The 17,589-nt window shown below is 50.6% G+C and overlaps 1 protein-coding gene across 1 annotated transcript in view; it reads left to right on the top strand.

The window, feature by feature from the left end:
• The window catches only part of BLM (BLM RecQ like helicase), a 130,584-nt gene that overhangs the window by 42,692 nt on the left and 70,303 nt on the right, over positions 1-17,589 (top strand). Inside the window, exons 4-8 of the mRNA XM_075346104.1 lie at positions 632-791; positions 1,194-1,282; positions 1,397-1,523; positions 1,616-2,220; positions 5,800-5,988. Of these exons, the coding sequence (XP_075202219.1) occupies positions 632-791; positions 1,194-1,282; positions 1,397-1,523; positions 1,616-2,220; positions 5,800-5,988 (1,170 nt within the window). The remainder of the gene's footprint in view (positions 1-631; positions 792-1,193; positions 1,283-1,396; positions 1,524-1,615; positions 2,221-5,799; positions 5,989-17,589) is intronic.

The raw sequence follows: 17,589 nt of genomic DNA, 5'->3' as shown, positions 1-17,589 counted from the left end.
TACCAAGCATTATCAGGTGCATACCTATGCTTCGGCGGACGCCAGCCTAGGTAGACAAGTCCTTCAGGCGGCGGTTGCCCACCTGTTGGACAGGGCTGTTTGACGGCCCTATCACGAGGTATTCTTTTACCCACCCAGGGACTGCTTTTGGACGTCCCAATTGTCTGGGTCTCCCAATTAGGTGCGACAAAGAAGAAGGGAATTTTGTTTACTTACCGTAAATTCCTTTTCTTCTAGCTCCAATTGGGAGACCCAGCACCCGCCCTGTTTTCTTAGGGATTTTTGGTTTTTTCGGGTACACATGTTGTTCATGTTGAATGGTTTCAGTTCTCCGATGTTTCTTCGGATTGAATTTGTCTTTAAACCTGTTATTGGCTTTCCTCCTTCTTGCTTTTGCACTAAAACTGAGGAGCCCGTGATCCCACGGGGGGTGTATAGCCAGAAGGGGAGGGGCCTTACACTTTTAAGTGTAATGCTTTGTGTGGCCTCCGGAGGCAGTAGCTATACACCCAATTGTCTGGGTCTCCCAATTGGAGCTAGAAGAAAAGGAATTTACGGTAAGTAAACAAAATTCCCTTCTTATTAATTAAGATGTTTTGTTACCTTACCACAACTTTACTTGTCTTCTTAGGTGACGGTGCTAAAGATCTGGATGCTGTTTGTGATGGTGACATTGATGCAGCAGCGTTGGCTGAGGTGATACCTCCTGAGGATGAGTGTGATGAGGATTTTATTCCTCCATCTCCATCAGATAGCACTCTATCCTCCCCGCCGGTGCTCAGGAGTTTCTGGTAGGTAGCACATAGCAATGTAATCATAGTGCTTCATGTAGTAAAATAACCTACCGATTCCTGGGCTCCCTGACTCCACATATTATGGTGTTATGTATTTGAAAAATCCGTGGTTTTAATAGAATAAAGTTTCAAAGAATTGTTTTACCATATTCCAGAAGCTGGATCCCTTTTTTTCGTTAAAGACTTTCCACGTTTCAGAGCGTTTTGATCCTTGCGTGCCGGTTGCTGCCACAGATGAGCTGCATTACTACGACTATCTTAGTAAAAACAACACATGTAGTGTGCTCCTGAGCTAAATATATGCATAAAGCTTTGTACAGTGTTTCGAAAATATTGCTGCCTTTTTGTAATGTCATAATCCACGGGGTTTTTTTTTTTATACCTGTATTTTCACTATAGTTTTTTGGGGAAGTCATCTGTCACCTCTGGGACCGCGGAGGAGAATACGACAGAACATCTCCAAAAGGACTATTTTTCCGCAACACAGGGTAGGTAGCATCCTATGACGGTGCCAGGACACAATGTTGTATTGGGAAAGATTTACATTGTGTGTTTTTGTTTTGTTTTTGTCTTTTTTTTGGGGTGGGGGTTCCTTACATTAGGACAAACAGTGTCACCTGAACTCCACACTATGATGCTTGATATCTGTAAGCTGGTTGCCAAGATTCCTACATCGGAGCTGCTGCACCTCTCTTGTGGAAAAGAGCTGCAGAAGCAGATGGACGTTTGGTAAATAAATCAAATGTTCTTTATATTTCCCATATTTTCTTGTTTGTTTGTTTATTTTATTTTGTTATTTATTTTGACCTTTAATTGGACAGGAAAAGGCTCTCCTCCAATGCCCCTGTGCTGAAATCTTCACCTCTCGAGGCTCGTGGGTTTTCCAGTGTTCCAAAATCATCAGTTTCCAAAATGAATGACTCCACACAAGGCTCTTTGGGCACTCCCCAATTGGGGAATGTTTTTAGATTTAATTCACCTGCTTCTGACAAGCCAATCCCAAAAGTCAATACTACTGATATTGGAAATAAGAATGACCCTCAGATAGAAAACAAAACATTGTTTACCTTTACGTCTTACGACTCTACAAGTAAAGATTGTTCCAGTCTCCAGGACTCTGTTTTTATTTCCAGTCGTTTCAATACTCCATACAATGAAAAGCCACTCACTTCTAGTACATGTGCCAAACCATCTGTACAGCAACCCAATACCTCAGACATTGATGACATGTACTTTGATATTGACAATTTTGACATTGAAGATTTCGATGATGACGTGCAGTGCTTGGACAGCCCAGCAGCACCACCCTCTAACAAACCTTTACCGTCACCATATCCCCCAATAAGGGAAGCGCCAGCGATTATGAAGAGTAACAAAGTTCCTTTACCATCTCCTGGTAGCACCTCTAAACCCTCTGGAAAATCAGGTACATAATATTTATACAAAAAACATTCATTATGTAAGTGAAGCTATACGTTGAAGGATCGGCACTTCATATCTCTGAAAAAGTGTTAGCAGTACCAGGAAGAATGTGTCCAGCAAGTGTTAGTTGAGTACAACTGGTATCAGGGTCTAAGATGTTTTGGGGGTTTTTTTGTTTTTTTTTGTGTGGATGGGGTCCTCAGATGCCAGGTTAGGCATTAACTGCTTGTTTTGTTGTTTTTTTCTTCAGAGGGGTCGTTTATAGATAGTGAGGGGCGCACTTGTAGATACCCCAGGTCGGCAGTTCTAACCAGGTTTAAAAATAACCAAAACCCTAGTGTAGGCCCAGAATTGATCCTGGACTTCTGGCCGGACACCGGTCCCCATATAAGTCTATAGGGACCAGAATTGAGCGCTTTTAAATGCTGATAGAAGGGATAGGGGCATTGGAGCAGGCACTTTGTGTGAGTGGAGAAGGGTTCTTTAAGGGTGTATGTCCCTCTTGGGGTGGAGGTAGAGGTCCTGTATGCTGGTGGTGGTGTGTTTGTCACATTTGGTGTTTAATCTCATGAATTAAATATGGGTGTAGCCTTCCGCTATTCACACTTTGTATTACTTTTTACAATTAGTTCATTCAGTGTGCTCCCACCTCAAGCCACCTTGCCTGGTTAATCAGTAGTGCCAGCATGTGTCAGTCTGCCAGACAATCCTCAGCGAGCTATTTGCCAGGGCCACCATGGATTAATCTCGCCACCGGATATGGTCTTCAGCCGAATCTTCAAAATATATTTCCTCTGAAATGCCATATCCAAGCTGCAATTCATACTGAAGGTGGATTGGGCGGCATGAATCGTGCTATGACCGGTTCCCTTTAAATTAAAATCTGCCAGTGAGCCCCTTCCTTCTTCTGAGCTAGTCTCAGCTTATTTACAGTGGGTATGGAAAGTATTCAGACCCCTTTACATTTTTCACTCTGTTTCATTGCAGCCATTTGGTAAAATCAAAAAAATTATTTTTTTTCTCATTAATGTACACCCTGCACCCCATCTGGTTAGAAAAACAGAAATGTAGAAATTTTTGCAAACTTATTAAACAAGAAAAACTGAAATATCACATGGTCATAAGTATTCAGACCCTTTGCTCAGTATTGAGTAGAAGCGCCCGTTTGAGCTAGTACAGCCATGAGTCTTCTTGGGAATGATGCAACAAGTTTTTCACCCCTGGATTTGGGGATCCTCTGCCATTCTTCCTTGCAGATCCTCTCCAGTTCCGTCAGGTTGGATGGTGAACGTTGGTGGACAGCCATTTTCTGGTCTCTCCAGAGATGCTCAATTGGGTTTAGGTCAGGGCTGTGGCTGGGCCAGTCAAGAATGGTCACAGAGTTGTTCTGAAGCCACTCCTTTGTTATTTTAGCTGTGTGCTTAGAGTCATTGTCTTGTTGGAAGGTGAACCCTCAGCCAAGTCTGAGGTCCACAGCACTCTGAAAGAGGTTTTCTTCCAGGATATCTCTGTACTTGGCCACATTCATCTTTCCTTCATTTGCAATCATTCGTCCTGTCCCTGCAGCTGAAAAACACCCCCATAGCATGATGCTGCCACCACCATGTTTCACTGTTGGGATTGCATTGGGCAGGTGATGAGCAGTGCCTGTTTTTTTCCACACATACCGCTTAGAATTATCACCAAAAATTTCTATCTTCATCCCATCAGACCAGAGAATCTTATTTCTCATAGTCTGGGAGTCCTTCATGTGTTTTTTTTGTAAACTCTATGCGGGCTTTCATATGTCTTGCACTGAGGAGAGGCTTCTTTCGGGCCACTCTGCCATAAAGGCCCGACTGGTGACTGGTGGAAGGCTGCAGTGATAGTTGACTTTGTGGAACTTTCTCCCATCTCCATACTGCTTCTCTGGAGCTCAGCCACAGTGATCTTGGTGTTCTTCTTTACCTCTCTCACCAAGGCTCTTCTCCCACGATTGCTCAGTTTGGCTGGACGGCCAGGTCTAGGAAGAGTTCTGGTGATCCCAAACGTTTTCCATTTAAGGATTATGGCGACCACTGTACTATTAGGAACCTTGAGGACTACAGAAATTCTTTTGTAACCTTCGCCAGATCTGTGCCTTGCCACAATTCTGTCTCTGAGCTCCTTGGGCAGTTACTTTGACCTCATGATTCTCATTTGGTGTGACATGCACTGTGAGCTGAGGTCTTATATAGACAGGTGTGCGCCTTTCCAAATCAAGTCCTATCAGTTTAATAAAACACAGCTGGACTCCAATGAAGGAGTAGAACCATCTCAAGGAGGATCACAAGGAAATGGACAGCATGTGACTTAAATATGAGTGTCTGAGCAAAGGGTCTGAATACTTATGACCATGTGATATTTCAGTTTTACTTGTTTAATAAATTTGCAAAAATGTCTACATTTGTTTTTTTTCTGTCCAGATGGGGTACAGAGTGTACATTAATGAGGAAAAAAAGAACTTTTTTGAATTTACCAAATGGTTGCAATGAAACAAAGTGAGCAATATAAAGGGTCTGAATACTTTCCATACCCACTGTATAACCACACGAAAGTGGAGCCGATCATCTTAGAGGATATTAGAAGAAGGAAGATACATTCAAGATTTCTCAATTAAGTCCATATGTCAGCAATAGACAGTTCAATACAAGGGCTACACAAGACAAATGGTGCAAACATTTGAATAAAATCCAGTCACACAATTAACTTTTAGCTAAAAATGCAAGTACTGTAATTTCCATTTCGGATTATAGGACACACCCCAAATTTAGAGAAAAAAAAAAAAATACTGGGTCCTTATGATCCGGGAAGGGGGGTAGCAGCGATGGTGGAGCGGGGTCACAGAAGGCAAGAGCGGTGGTGGAGTAGGGCGATGCTGCGAGCGGTGCGGCAAGTGTCACAAATGTTCGCTGCGAGCGTTGTGAGGCAGGAACATCCAGAAACTGTCAGCAGTGCGGGCTTCAAAGAAATGGTGCACGGAGTCGGCGAGTGCGTTATCTGCTCAGTAACGAGCCGAGATCTCATCTGCGTACGCGCCACCTCTTGGTGCCATTTTCCTAAGTCTGCTGCTAGAAGATCAATGGGCCGGAGGCAGCACATGTGCAGATGAGATCTCCATCTGTGCACTTGCCGACTCCGGACGTCATTATTTGAAGTCCGCACCGCTGACATTTTCTGGATGGCCCCTGCGTCACCGCCCGCAGCGAGCACCAGCACCGTACTCGGCATTTTCCCTTCCTCCTATGACCATTCTCCACAGCGCCCCAGTAAGCTACATTCGTATTATAAGACGCACCCCTCATTTTCCTCCCAAATTTTTGGGAGGAAAAGTGCATCTTATAATACAAAAAATTTGGTATTTGAGTATAACTGGACACACACTTAATGTGTCCAAATGCCTTGAGATATTTAAATCTTTCATCCGTTCTCCAGCTTTTTGCTTTTTTTTTTTTTTAAGATCGTTTGCTGAATTCTAGATCTGTTATCCTCCTCAATATTTTCTTTACTTGTGTTTATTACTTTTTTCATCTGGAAAAATAATAATCTCTCATGTCTTACGTAGATTCTTTTATAAAGCCACCAATAGAAAACCCGGCTCATGAGCGATTTCGGGGCTTCAGCTTTTCCCACTCAAAAGAAATGATGAAGATCTTCCATAAGAAATTTGGGTTGCACCGATTCCGTACGAACCAGCTGGAGGCCATCAATGCCTCCTTGTGTGGCGAGGATTGCTTCATTCTGATGCCAACAGGTAAGTCTTGTTTTAGAGGTAGGGACTGATGTCTTCTTATATTTTAAGCTGATTTCTTTGTCGCTCCATTGGGAGACCCAGACAATTGGGTGTATAGGCTATGCCTCCGGAGGCCGCACAAAGTATTACACTAAAAGTGTAAAGCCCCTCCCCTTCTGCGTATACACCCCCCGTGCTCCCACGGGCTCCCCAGTTTTTTGCTTTGTGCGAAGGAGGCAGACATGCACGCATAGCTCCACAGCTTAGTCAGCAGCAGCTGCTGACTATGTCGGATGGAAGAAAAGAGGGCCCATAACAGGGCCCCCAGCATGCTCCCTTCTCACCCCACTCTTGTCGGCGGTGTTGTTAAGGTTGAGGTATCCATTGCGGGTACGGAGGCTGGAGCCCACATGCTGTTTTCCTTCCCCATCCCCCTTAGGGCTCTGGGTGAAGTGGGATCCTATCGGTCTCCAGGCACATGAGACCGTGCTCCATCCACAGCTCCTGAGGACTCTGCTGGATAGGAGCCGATTATCGTTCAGGGACATGGCCCTGCTACTTTGAGGTACTCTGTGTCCCCGTGGGGACCGCGCACAGCAACACTCCAGCATTGCTGGGTGTGCTAGTGCACCGGGGACCGCGGCGCTGACTGCGTTTGTGCCATTACACACTGCAGCGTCGCTGAGTGTGTTAGTGTATGGGGACTGCCGCGCTGACCGCCGCTGCCATTGTTATCACTGCGGCGCGGCTGGGACTGTTAGTGCGCCGGGGACTTCCGCGCCGACCGTTATTATACGGCGGCCGCGCTGATAACTCGAGTCCCCGGCTTTTGCGGCCTAGTCTCTTTTTCTTCCCGCCCCCAGCCCTGCCAGTCAGGTGAAGGGCGGGACGCTGTACAGGACGGCAGCACTGAGGGCTGGAGCATGCTTTGCATACTCCACCCCCCTCACTGTGCACAGTGGGGCACCAGTTCCCGCACTTTCTGGGTCACGCCCACGGCTCCCTCCTCTCCTCAGGACGCCGGCAGCCATTCCTGTCAGCTCCCCTGACGCTGCAGAGGGGAGACAAGCTCTGGGGGACCCAGGCAGGGATGCTGGTGGCCACACAACCGCTTTAAGCGGGCGGTAATCAGCACCTGAGGTGCTGGCCCCACTTGTGCTGAAGTGTAATTATAGATTATATGTTTATAGGCTATACTTTACACTGTATGGTGCACGGTGGATTTCTGGCTATATACCCTATTGTGTTGCTCAGGGGAGACAACAGCATGGCACCCACAAGAGGCAGGGGTGCCAAAACACAGGCTTACTATGCTGCCTGCGCCGCATGTACGACCTCGCTACCGGCAGGTTCCACTGACCCTCATTGTGTGCACTGCTCGGCCCCTGTGGCACTTGCTCAGCCAGAGCCTCTGCTAAGGGGGGCCCAGGGGGAACCACCAGCTAACACTGTCCAGGTGACAGGGACGGAGTTTGCAGTTTTTACTGACAGACTTTCTGAAACTATAGCTAAGATTCTAGAAGCTTTGCAGTTCAGACCGGTATCTCAGACCATGGGCACTGTGGAATCATTGTCCCCTGGTTCCCCTCAGTTGGAACAACAATGTTTCCCCGGGGTGTCTCATAGATCCCAGGGTGAGGTCTCTGACACGGACCGCAGCCCCAGACCGCCTAAGCGAGCTCGCTGGGAAATCCCCTCGACCTCATCACATTGTTCAGGGTCTCAGAAGGATGACTCTCTGTATGATGAAGCGGAGGTAGCTGATCAGGATTCGGATCCTGAGGCCGCTCTCAACCTTGATACTCCTGATGGTGACGCCATAGTGAATGATCTTATCGCGTCCATACATCAAATGTTGGATATTTCTCCCTCGGCTCCTCCAGTGGAGGAGTCAGCCTCTCAGCAGGAGAAATTCCGTTTCAGGTTCCCCACGCGTACAACGAGTATGTTTCTGGATCACTCCGACTTCAGAGAGACAGTCCAGAAACACCGAGTTTGTCCAGATAAGCGTTTTTTCCAAGCGCCTTAAGGATACACGTTATCCCTTCCCCCCGGACGTGGTCAAGGGCGGGACTCAGTGTCCCAAGGTGGATCCTCCAATCTCCAGACTGGCGGCTAGATCCATAGTTGCTGTTGAAGATGGGGCTTCACTCAAGGATGCCACTGACAGACAGATGGAGCTCTGGTTGAAATCCATCTATCAAGCTATCGGCGCGTCTTTTGCTCCAGCATTCGCAGCCGTATGGGCACTCCAAACTATTGCAGCGGGTCAAGCGCAAATTGACGCACTCACACGTACGTCTGCGCCGCAAGTGGCGTCCATAACTTCTCAAACGTCGGCTTTTGCGTCCTACGCTATTAATGCTGTCCTGGACTCTGCGAGCCTACGGCGGTTGCAGCCGACAATTCGGTGGCAATACGCAGAGCCTTGTGGCTACGGGAATGGAAGGCAGATTCGGCTTCCAAAAAAGTGCTTAACCGGTTTGCCATTTTCTGGCGACCGTTTGTTTGGTGAGAGGCTGGATGAAATCATCAAACAATCCATGGGAAAGGAAACATCCTTACCCCAGGCCAAACCAAAATTACCCCAACAGAGGAGGGGACAGTCGAGGTTTCGGTCCTTTCGGGGTGCGGGCAGGTCCCAATTCTCCTCGTACAAAAGGCCTCAGAAGGATCAGAGGAACTCCGATCCAGGGCGGTCTAAGTCAGAGACATTCTGTCTCACGGTTACAGGATAGAGTTCGGCTCTCGTCCTCCGACTCGATTTTTCAGAACATCTCCGCCTCCCGAGCGAGCCGATGCTCTTCTGCAGGCGCTGGGCACTCTGAAGACAGAAGGAGTGGTGGTCCCTGTTCCTGTTCAGCAACAGGGTCACGGTTTTTACTCCAACCTGTTTGTGGTTCCAAAGAAGGACGGGTCTTTCCGTCCTGTCCTGGACCTAAAACTGCTCAACAAACACGTAAAGACCAGGCGGTTCCGGATGGAATCCCTCCGCTCCGTCATCGCCTCAATGTCCCAAGGAGATTTCCTTGCATTGATCGATATCAAAGATGCTTATCTCCACGTACCGATTGCTCCAGAGCATCAGCGCTTCCTGCGCTTCGCCATAGGAGACGAACACCGGCAGTTCGTGGCACTGCCGTTCGGCCTGGCGACAGCCCAACGGGTTTTCACCAAGGCCATGGCTGCAGTAGTTGCGGTCCTCCACTCTCAGGGTCACTCGGTGATCCCTTACTTAGACGATCTGCTGGTCAAGGCTCCCTCTCAAGAGGCATGCCAGCACAGCCTCATCGCGACTCTGGAGACTCTCCAGAGTTTCGGGTGGATCATCAATTTTCCAAAGTCAAATCTGACACCGGCCCAATCGCTGGCATATCTTGGCATGGAGTTTCATACCCTCTCAGCGATAGTGAAGCTTCCGCTGAACAAGCAGCGCTCACTGCAGACGGGGTTGCAATCTCTCCTTCAAGGTCAATCACACCCCTTGAGGAGCCTCATGCACTTCCTGGGGAAGATGGTGGCAGCAATGGAGGCAGTCCCGTTCGCGCAGTTTCACCTGCGTCCTCTTCAATGGGACATCCTACGCAAATGGGACAGGAAGCCGACGTCCCTCGACAGGAACGTCTCCCTCTCTCAGGCAACCAAAGCTTCCCTTCGGTGGTGGCTTCATCCCACTTCATTATCGAAGGGGAAATCCTTCCTACCCCCATCCTGGGCGGTGGTCACGACGGACGCGAGTCTGTCAGGGTGTGGAGCAGTTTTTTCTCCACCACACGGCTCAGGGTACGTGGACTCGGCAAGAGTTCTCACTTCAGATCAATGTTCTGGAGATCAGGGCAGTGTATCTAGCCCTAAAAGCGTTCCAGCAGTGGCTGGAAGGCAAGCAGATCCGAATTCAGTCGGACAACTCCACAGCGGTGGCTTACATCAACCACCAATGAGGAACACGCAGTCGGCAAGCTTTCCAGGAGGTCCGGCGGATTTTGATGTGGGTGGAAGCCACGGCTTCCACCATCCCCGCAGTTCACATCCCGGGCGTGGAAAACTGGGAAGCAGATTTTCTCAGTCGCCAGGGCATGGACGCAGTGGAATGGTCCCTTTACCCGGACGTTTTTCAGGAGATCTGTTGCCGCTAGGGGATGCCGGACGTCGACCTAATGGCGTCCCGGCACAACAACAAGGTCACGGCATTCATGGCACGTTCTCACGATCACAGAGCTCTGGCGGCAGACGCCTTAGTTCAGGATTGGTCGCAGTTTCAACTCCCTTATGTGTTTCCTCCGCTGGCACTGTTGCCCAGAGTGTTACGCAAGATCAGGACTGACTGCCGCCGCGCCATCCTCGTCGCTCCAGACTGGCCGAGGAGGTCGTGGTACCCGGATCGGTGGCATCTCACGGTCGGCCAACCGTGGGCACTACCAGACCGACCAGACTTGCTGTCTCAAGGGCCATTTTTCCATCTCGTTGGAACCCTGGGATCTGAACAGGGTGCTGATGGTTCTTCGGAAACCACCGTTCGAGCCAATAAGGGATATTTCTCTCGCACGCCTTTCGCAGAAAGTGGTTTTCCTAGTAGCAGTCACTTCACTTCGGAGAGTGTCTGAGCTAGCAGCATTGTCATGCAAAGCACCTTTCCTGGTGTTTCACCAGGACAAGGTGGTTCTGCGCCCGGTTCCGGAATTTTTACCTAAGGTGGTATCCCCTTTTCATCTCAATCAGGATATCTCCTTACCCTCTTTTTGCCCTCATCCAATTCACCAATGTGAAAAGGATTTGCACTTGTTAGATCTGGTGAGAGCACTCAGACTCTACATTTCTCGTACGGCGCCCCTGCGCCGCTCGGATGCACTCTTTGTCCTTGTCGCTGGCCAGCGTAAAGGGTCACAGGCTTCCAAATCAACCCTGGCTCGGTGGATCAAGGAACCAATTCTCGAAGCTTACCGTTCTGCTGGGCTTCCGGTTCCCTCAGGGCTGAAGGCCCATTCTACCAGAGCCGTGGGTGCGTCCTGGGCTTTGAGGCACCAGGCTACGGCTCAACAGGTGTGTCAGGCGGCTACCTGGTCGAGCCTGCACACTTTCACGAAACACTATCAGGTGCATACCTATGCTTCGGCGGATGCCAGCCTAGGTAGGCGAGTCCTTCAGGCGGCGGTTGCCCACCTGTAGGACGGAGCCGTTACGGCTCTATTATGAGGTATTATTTACCCACCCAGGGACTGCTTTTGGACGTCCCAATTGTCTGGGTCTCCCAGTGGAGCGACAAAGAAGAAGGGAATTTTGTTTACTTACCGTAAATTCCTTTTCTTCTAGCTCCAATTGGGAGACCCAGCACCCGCCCCTGTTTTTTTGTGTACACATGTTGTTCATGTTGAATGGTTTCAGTTCTCCGATATTCCTTCGGATTGAATTTACTTTAAACCAGTTTATAATTTTTTTTTTCCTCCTTCTTGCTTTTGCACCAAAACTGAGGAGCCCGTGGGAGCACGGGGGGTGTATACGCAGAAGGGGAGGGGCTTTACACTTTTAGTGTAATACTTTGTGCGGCCTCCGGAGGCATAGCCTATACACCCAATTGTCTGGGTCTCCCAATTGGAGCTAGAAGAAAAGGAATTTACGGTAAGTAAACAAAATTCCCTTCTTCTCATCCATGTCGTTGGGGGGGACACAGAAACCGTATACGTAGCTGCAGCCATTAGGAGGCAGACAGTAAATAGTTAAATGTTTGCTCCTGCCAGCAGCTATTCACCTCCTGCAGGCACTAAGCTATTAAGTTTTATTTTAATGTCTGAAGGATAAAGACCTCCCTGCTCTTGTAGGGCTTCTTTGCTTTTCTTCTTTTCTGAGAAACAGGGAGGCTTTAACCCTCTTCCCTTGTTTGCAAGTGTGGAGAGAACGCCGACAGGAAGATATCCCAAAAGTTTGCTCCTCCGCAGGCTGCACCCACCCTTCTAGCACCAATCTAACCCAGTTCAGCTTAGTATCATGAAGTACCGTATTTTTCGCTTTATAAGACGCACTTTTGTTCCCCCAAATTTTGGGGGAAAGTAGGGGGTGCGTCTTATAAACCGAATATACAGATTATATACTGCAGGGTCCAGGGGAAGTGGAGGCCGCTCTGGAGCGATGCTGGGGGGGTTGGTAGAGGCTTGTGAAGCTGCGGGCGGCAGCCTTTGATCTCCTGCACCCGCTCATATAATATGCACAGCCGCTGTCCACCACCATGGTGCTGAAACTGCACCGCGACGATGGGCTGGGGGAGCTGTGCATATTATCTGCCTGTGCTTACCTTTGATCGCACATGCCCCCTCCCCCTGTGTTAGCTATGGTCCCCATGCTGCTGCCCATAGTAAAATAATAAACTCTTTACTCACTTCCTCCAGCGTGTCTGCCCGGTCTCCCTCCTGCTGCTGTGATCTTGCAGGCAGAGATATCTCTCTCTGCTGTCCCGATCACATGACCGGCACTAGAACCAGAAAGTAGGAAGTGCACAGTGGGCCTGTGAGCCTGCAAACAGTGGGCCTGTGTGCCTGCAAACAGTGGGCCTGTGTGCCTGCAAACAGTGGGCCTGTGTGCGTGCAAACAGTGGGCCTGTGTGCGTGCAAACTGGGCCTGTGTGCGTGCAAACAGTGGGCCTGTGTGCGTGCAAACAGTGGGCCTGTGTGCGTGCAAACAGTGGGCCTGTGTGCGTGCAAACAGTGGGCCTGTGTGCGTGCAAACAGTGGGCCTGTGTGCGTGCAAACAGTGGGCCTGTGGGCCTGGCCACAGTGGGCCTGCCACAGTGGGCCTGTGGGCCTGCCACAGTGGGCCTGTGGGCCTTACTGGGGGACGTGTTCAATAAAAGGTGAACATATCCAGATTAAGGTGGCTAATTTTAGGATGAGGGTGCTATGAGGGACATATACCCTATATTATTTGTTAGACAGACACTGGCATTATAAGACGGACCCCATTTATTAAAAAATTCTCTTTATCGTTTCATTGGGGGACACAGGAGCATGGGTTATGCTGCTGTCACTAGAAGTCTGACACTAAGTAAACATAAAAAGTTAGCTCCTCCCTAGCAGTATACACCCCGAGCCGGAGGCGGGCTCAGATCAGTTTTAGCTTTAGTGTCGTAGGAGGCTGATGTGGGCCGTCTCGGCCCCCCTCAGCCATTTGTGTTTTTGCGCTTTTCTTTATCGTTCCTTATGGGAGACCCAAACCATGGGTGTATAGCTTCTGCCTCCGGAGGACACACAAAGTACTACACTAAAAGTGTAGCTCCTCCCTCCGAGCATATACACTCCCCGGATGACAAATCCAACCAGTTCAATGCTTTGTGTTCAGGAGGTCACACACACACATGCATCCTCTGATTTTTGATTTCAAAGATTTGGAAGAAAAGCGGGTCCAGTCTGGACTCCCGGCATGTCCCTTCTCACCCCACTGTGTCGGCGGTGCTGTTAAGGTTGATTTCAGGGCTGGAGCCCTTTTCATGCCGCGCTCCTTCACCATCCCTTGAGGCTCTGGCTTGAAGTGGGAGCCATCACGGTTCTCACTGCTTTGCAGGAGACCGGTCTCCATCCGCAGCCCTGTTCAGGATCCTGCCGGACGGAGCGATGACCCCCCAGGGACCTGGCACCTGCGTCTCAAGCTAAGTACTGAGACGTTATTACCACAGAAAGTGGTCTTTCTAGGGGTCCCTTGTACTTTATTTGTGGGGGAGAATGTGTTATATGTATGTTTTAACATTTCCGGCCGGTTCTCCAGTTTTCACTGGAGAACCGCGCCGATAGTGCCTGCACGCTGGCCGCATGTTTAAATCTAGGCCCCGGCTTCGCCTGAGGCCTAGTTTCGATTCTATGTCAGTCAGTGCAGTGAGACAGGGTGGCTCCGCCCACCGGCTGCTCAGCACAGGGAAGGGACACTCCTCACTGAGGAAAGCTTCCCTCCCCTGTATGCCTCATTGGCCCTCCGTCCTGCTCTCAGAGTAGGCCCCGCCCCCTCTCCTCGCTGCGGACGCCATTTTCTCAGCGTTCTAGGGCACAGAGATCAATGTCTGCAAACACATTGTGACAAATGGGGGCCTGGGACAGAGCCCCCAGTTCTGGGGGATCTGGAGGGCACAGAGATGCCCCTATGTTAAACAGTATGGCAAGCCACAACCTCCGGTTGTGCAGCTGCTTATACACTCTGTTTATATACTCTGCTGGGGGTTTTTTTCCGAAAAGCCCCCACTTCTGGGGAATCTGGAGGGCACAGAGATGTTATGTTATACGCTCTGGCAAGCCACAACCTCTGGTTGTGCTGCTGCTTATATACTCTGTTTATATACTCTGCTGGGGGTCTCTCTGGACAGAGCCCCCACTTCTGCAGCATGTCTCATATCAGTGCAGGGCTGCAAGGCTGTTTTTTATTATGCACCGCATGTTGACTCGTACTGTCTGTACCGAGCACATAACCACATTGTGATGCCTGCTCTGACATAGTGGTGCCTCAGCCTGGAGGCTTATCCCCAGTGGTCCCTCCGGCTGCTCCGGCTCCGGGGTAGAATCCCTCTCTCCAAGGGACAGCTGTCCCGGACACTGCTGAGCATGCATCAGCCCCCTTCTCAGGGCGCTTCTGCTGCTACGGCTCGCTCAGCAAAGCTCACAGAGGATTCTTCATCTGGGAGCCCGTCCTCCTAAAATGGAGACACAGGGTCCCCTTTCCCTCCTCGCCCCGCGGCTCTGGTTCACGAGCTGACTCGCAGGACAAGGAGGATGCCTTAGTGGGGACTCGGACGCTCTCCATGTACCCTATTGATCTGTCCGAAAATGACGCAGATGCTAATGATTTGATTGCGTCCATTATATTTGTACTGGACCTCAATCCGCCTGTATCAGGGGAGCACCCCTCTTTGGCAGAAAAGCATCAGTATACCTTGCCTAAGAGAACAAGGAGTGTGTTCCTTATCCACTCCAGCATTCAGGTCACTGTGACCAAGCCCAGAGCCTGTCCTGACAGACGCTTCCCAGAGCGTGGTTCTGATGACTGTTTCCCCCTTCCACCAATGGTGGTCAAGGAGCGGGCTCATTCACCAAGGGTGGACCCTCCGGGGTCTAGACTTTCACCCCGGACAGTTGTATCAGTGGCTGACGGCACCTCTCTGAGGATCCCACTGTCCGCCAGGTTGTCCTTCTGGCCAAATCTATATATGAGGCGGCAGGGGCCTCGTTCTCCCCATCTTTTGCAGCAGTGCGGGCTCTCAAAGCCATCTCTGCTTCTCGGGAGGAGATGCATTCCCTCACCAGGGCCTTTATGCCCGAATTGGTTGCCTTAACTTCCAGGCTTCAGTCTTTTCATCCTATAGCTGGAGACTGTCACCGCACTGCGGTGGCCTCGGCTACTTCCCTCGCTATCCGCAGGTTCCTGTGGCTTCGAGAGTGGAAGGCAGATGCTTCTTAAGAAGTTCCTTGCTGGACTCCCTTTTGCTGGGACCAGTCTATTCGGTGAACAACTGGATGAAATTATTAAGGAAGCTTTTGGCAGGAAGAGTACTTCCATGCCACAACCCAGGAAACCTTCCAGGGCAGGAACCAGTCGAGGTTTCGTTCCTTTCGTTTCCTCTAACTGGTCGTCCTCTAAGCCCTCGGCCTCGTCCACTAACTCAGCCAAGGTCCGTAAACCAACTGGCGCATGAAGCCGCGTCCTAAGTCGGCAGGAGCTGCTGCCACCAGGGCAGCCTCCTCTTGATTATCTGGCCGCGCCAGTAACGTCCTTGGTCGGTGGCAGGCTCTCCCTCTTGGGCGACGTGTGGTTGCAACACGTCTTCGATCAGTGGGTGTGGGTTACCATCTCCCACGGCTACAGAATAGAATTCTATCCAGCCGCCAAACAGATTTTTTTTCTGACAACTCCCCCCTGCTCCAAGGCCGCCGCCTTCTCACAGGCCGTGGCATTCTTGCAGGCCAATGGAGTAATTGTACCAGTTCCCGACTGGGAACGGTTCTGAGATTTCTACTCAAATCTCTTCCTAGTCCCCGAAAAGGACGGTGCTTTCCGACCTGGATCTCAAGCTTCTCAACAAGCATGTTCAGGTGCGGCAATTTTGCATGGAATCTCTGCGATCAGTCAATGACCCAAGGAGATTTCTTAGCATCCATCGACATCAGAGATGTCTCTCTGCATGTGCCATTCGCAGTTTCACACCAGCGTTGGCTACGTTTTGTAATCGGAGAGGAACATTTCCAATTCGTGGCTCTCCCCTTGGGTTAGCCACGGCCCCTCGTGTATTCACCAGTTGCGGTTCTGCTCCTCCAGGGGTTGGTAGTGATTCCTTACCTGGACGCCCTTCTAGTCAGGGCTTCATCCAGTGCAGACTGTCAGCGGAGTGTCTCGCTCACTCTCGCCACGCTTGCAAGTCCACTCTGACCCTGACTCAGGAACTTACGTACCTAGGGATGCAATTCGAGACTCTGCTGGCACTTGTGAAGCTGCCCTTAGTCAAACAGCAGTCTCTTCATCTGGCGGTTCGCTCTCTGCTGAGGCTCCGCCGTCATTCCATCAGGCACCTCATGCAGGTGCTGGGTCAGATGGTGGCGTCAATAGAAGCGGTTCCCCTTGCCAGTTCCATCTGCGTCCCCTGCAGCTGGACATTTTCCGCTGTTGGGGCAAGGGACTTCTTCCTTGCACAGGTTGGTGGCTCTGTCGCCACAGACCAGGAGCTCTCTTTAAGTGGTGGCTTCGGCCCCTCTCTCTGTACCAGGGACGCTCCTTTCTGGCCCCGTCATGGGTGATTCTCACCACGGATGCCAGTCTATCCGGCTGGGGAGCAGTGTTTCTCTACCACCGAGCACAGGGCAGTTGGACTCCGTCCGAATCAGCCCTCTCGATCAATGTGCTGGAAATCAGGGCTGTAGTCCTAGGACTCGCAGCCGCCTAGCAATGTTGGAAGTTCAACATATCCTTCAGTGGACGGAAGACTCCAAGTCCACCATATCCGCAGTCCACATCCCAGGCGCAGAAAACTGGGAGGCAGATTATCTCAGCCGTCAAACCGTGGACAGCGGCGAGTGAGCCCTGCATCCGGCAGTGTTCCGGTCAATTTAGCAGGCGGGGCACTCCGGAAGTGGATCTAATGGCATCCCGGCACAACAACAAGGTCCCGGTTTACGTGGCTCACTCCCACGATCCTCAGGCCTTGGCAGCGGACGCGCTGGTTCCAGATTGGTCCCAGTTCCGTCTGGCCTACGTGTTTCCCCCTCTAGCTCTCTTGCCCAGAGTCTTGCGCAAGATCAAAATGGAGGGCCGTCGGGTCGTACTCATCGCCCCAGGCCCAGGCGAGCTTGGTTCCCAGACCTGCTCCGTCTGTTCATAGAGGTGCTGTGGCATCTCCCGGACCGGCCAGACGTTCTCTCAGAGGGTCCGTTTTCCACAACAATTCTGCGGCTCTCAGATTGACGGCGTGGCTCTTGAGCCCTGAATCCTTACGGCTTCAGGCATTCCTTCCGAGGTCATCTTCACTATGACTCAGGCTCGGAAGTCTTCCTCGGCCAGGATTTACCTCAGGACTTGGAGAATTTTCCTGTCCTGGTGTCGTTCTTCCGGCCATGCTCCTTGGCCGTTTTTTCCTTGCCGACCATCCTGTCCTTTCTACAGTCC

Source organism: Anomaloglossus baeobatrachus, chromosome 4, assembly GCF_048569485.1.
Source record: "Anomaloglossus baeobatrachus isolate aAnoBae1 chromosome 4, aAnoBae1.hap1, whole genome shotgun sequence".
Taxonomy (NCBI): Eukaryota; Metazoa; Chordata; class Amphibia; order Anura; family Aromobatidae; genus Anomaloglossus; species Anomaloglossus baeobatrachus.
Note: the sequence above shows the minus strand (reverse complement) of the source record. Positions and strands in the feature narration are given on the sequence as shown.